This window comes from Apaloderma vittatum, unplaced genomic scaffold (assembly GCF_000703405.1).
Source record: "Apaloderma vittatum isolate BGI_N311 unplaced genomic scaffold, ASM70340v1 scaffold34507, whole genome shotgun sequence".
Classification (NCBI taxonomy): Eukaryota; Metazoa; Chordata; class Aves; order Trogoniformes; family Trogonidae; genus Apaloderma; species Apaloderma vittatum.
In genome coordinates, this window is record NW_009726164.1 from 365 (window position 1) to 656 (window position 292).

Here is a 292-nt window from a genome sequence, read left to right on the forward strand (position 1 = left end):
GTGCGCCCCCGTCCCTGCGGCCATTCTTCAGAGCGGAGAGCTGCAGCAAGGTGCTGGCTTTGCGGGTGTTAACACAGACCTGTTTTTCTGTCCTGTCCTTGAAGCAAAACAAAATGGAAGACAGGTTGGACGAAGCCATCCACGTGCTGAGGAATCACGCCGTGGGTCAGACAGCCGCCATGCCGAGCAACCACGGGGACATGCACGGGCTGCTGGGCTCGGCGCCGGCTCACAGCACCGCTGTGGGCAGCTTGGGCCAGGCCTTCCCCGCCTCGGTCATGTCCCTGGGGCA

General features: G+C 63.0%; 1 protein-coding gene across 1 annotated transcript in view; it reads left to right on the top strand.

Moving 5' to 3' along the window:
- LOC104276761 (transcription factor E2-alpha-like) overlaps positions 1 to 292 on the top strand; it is a gene marked incomplete at both ends in the record, with an annotated part of 2462 nt that overhangs the window by 361 nt on the left and 1809 nt on the right. Inside the window, one exon of the mRNA XM_009873187.1 lies at positions 105 to 290. Coding sequence (XP_009871489.1) covers positions 105 to 290 — 186 coding nt within the window. The remainder of the gene's footprint in view (positions 1 to 104; positions 291 to 292) is intronic.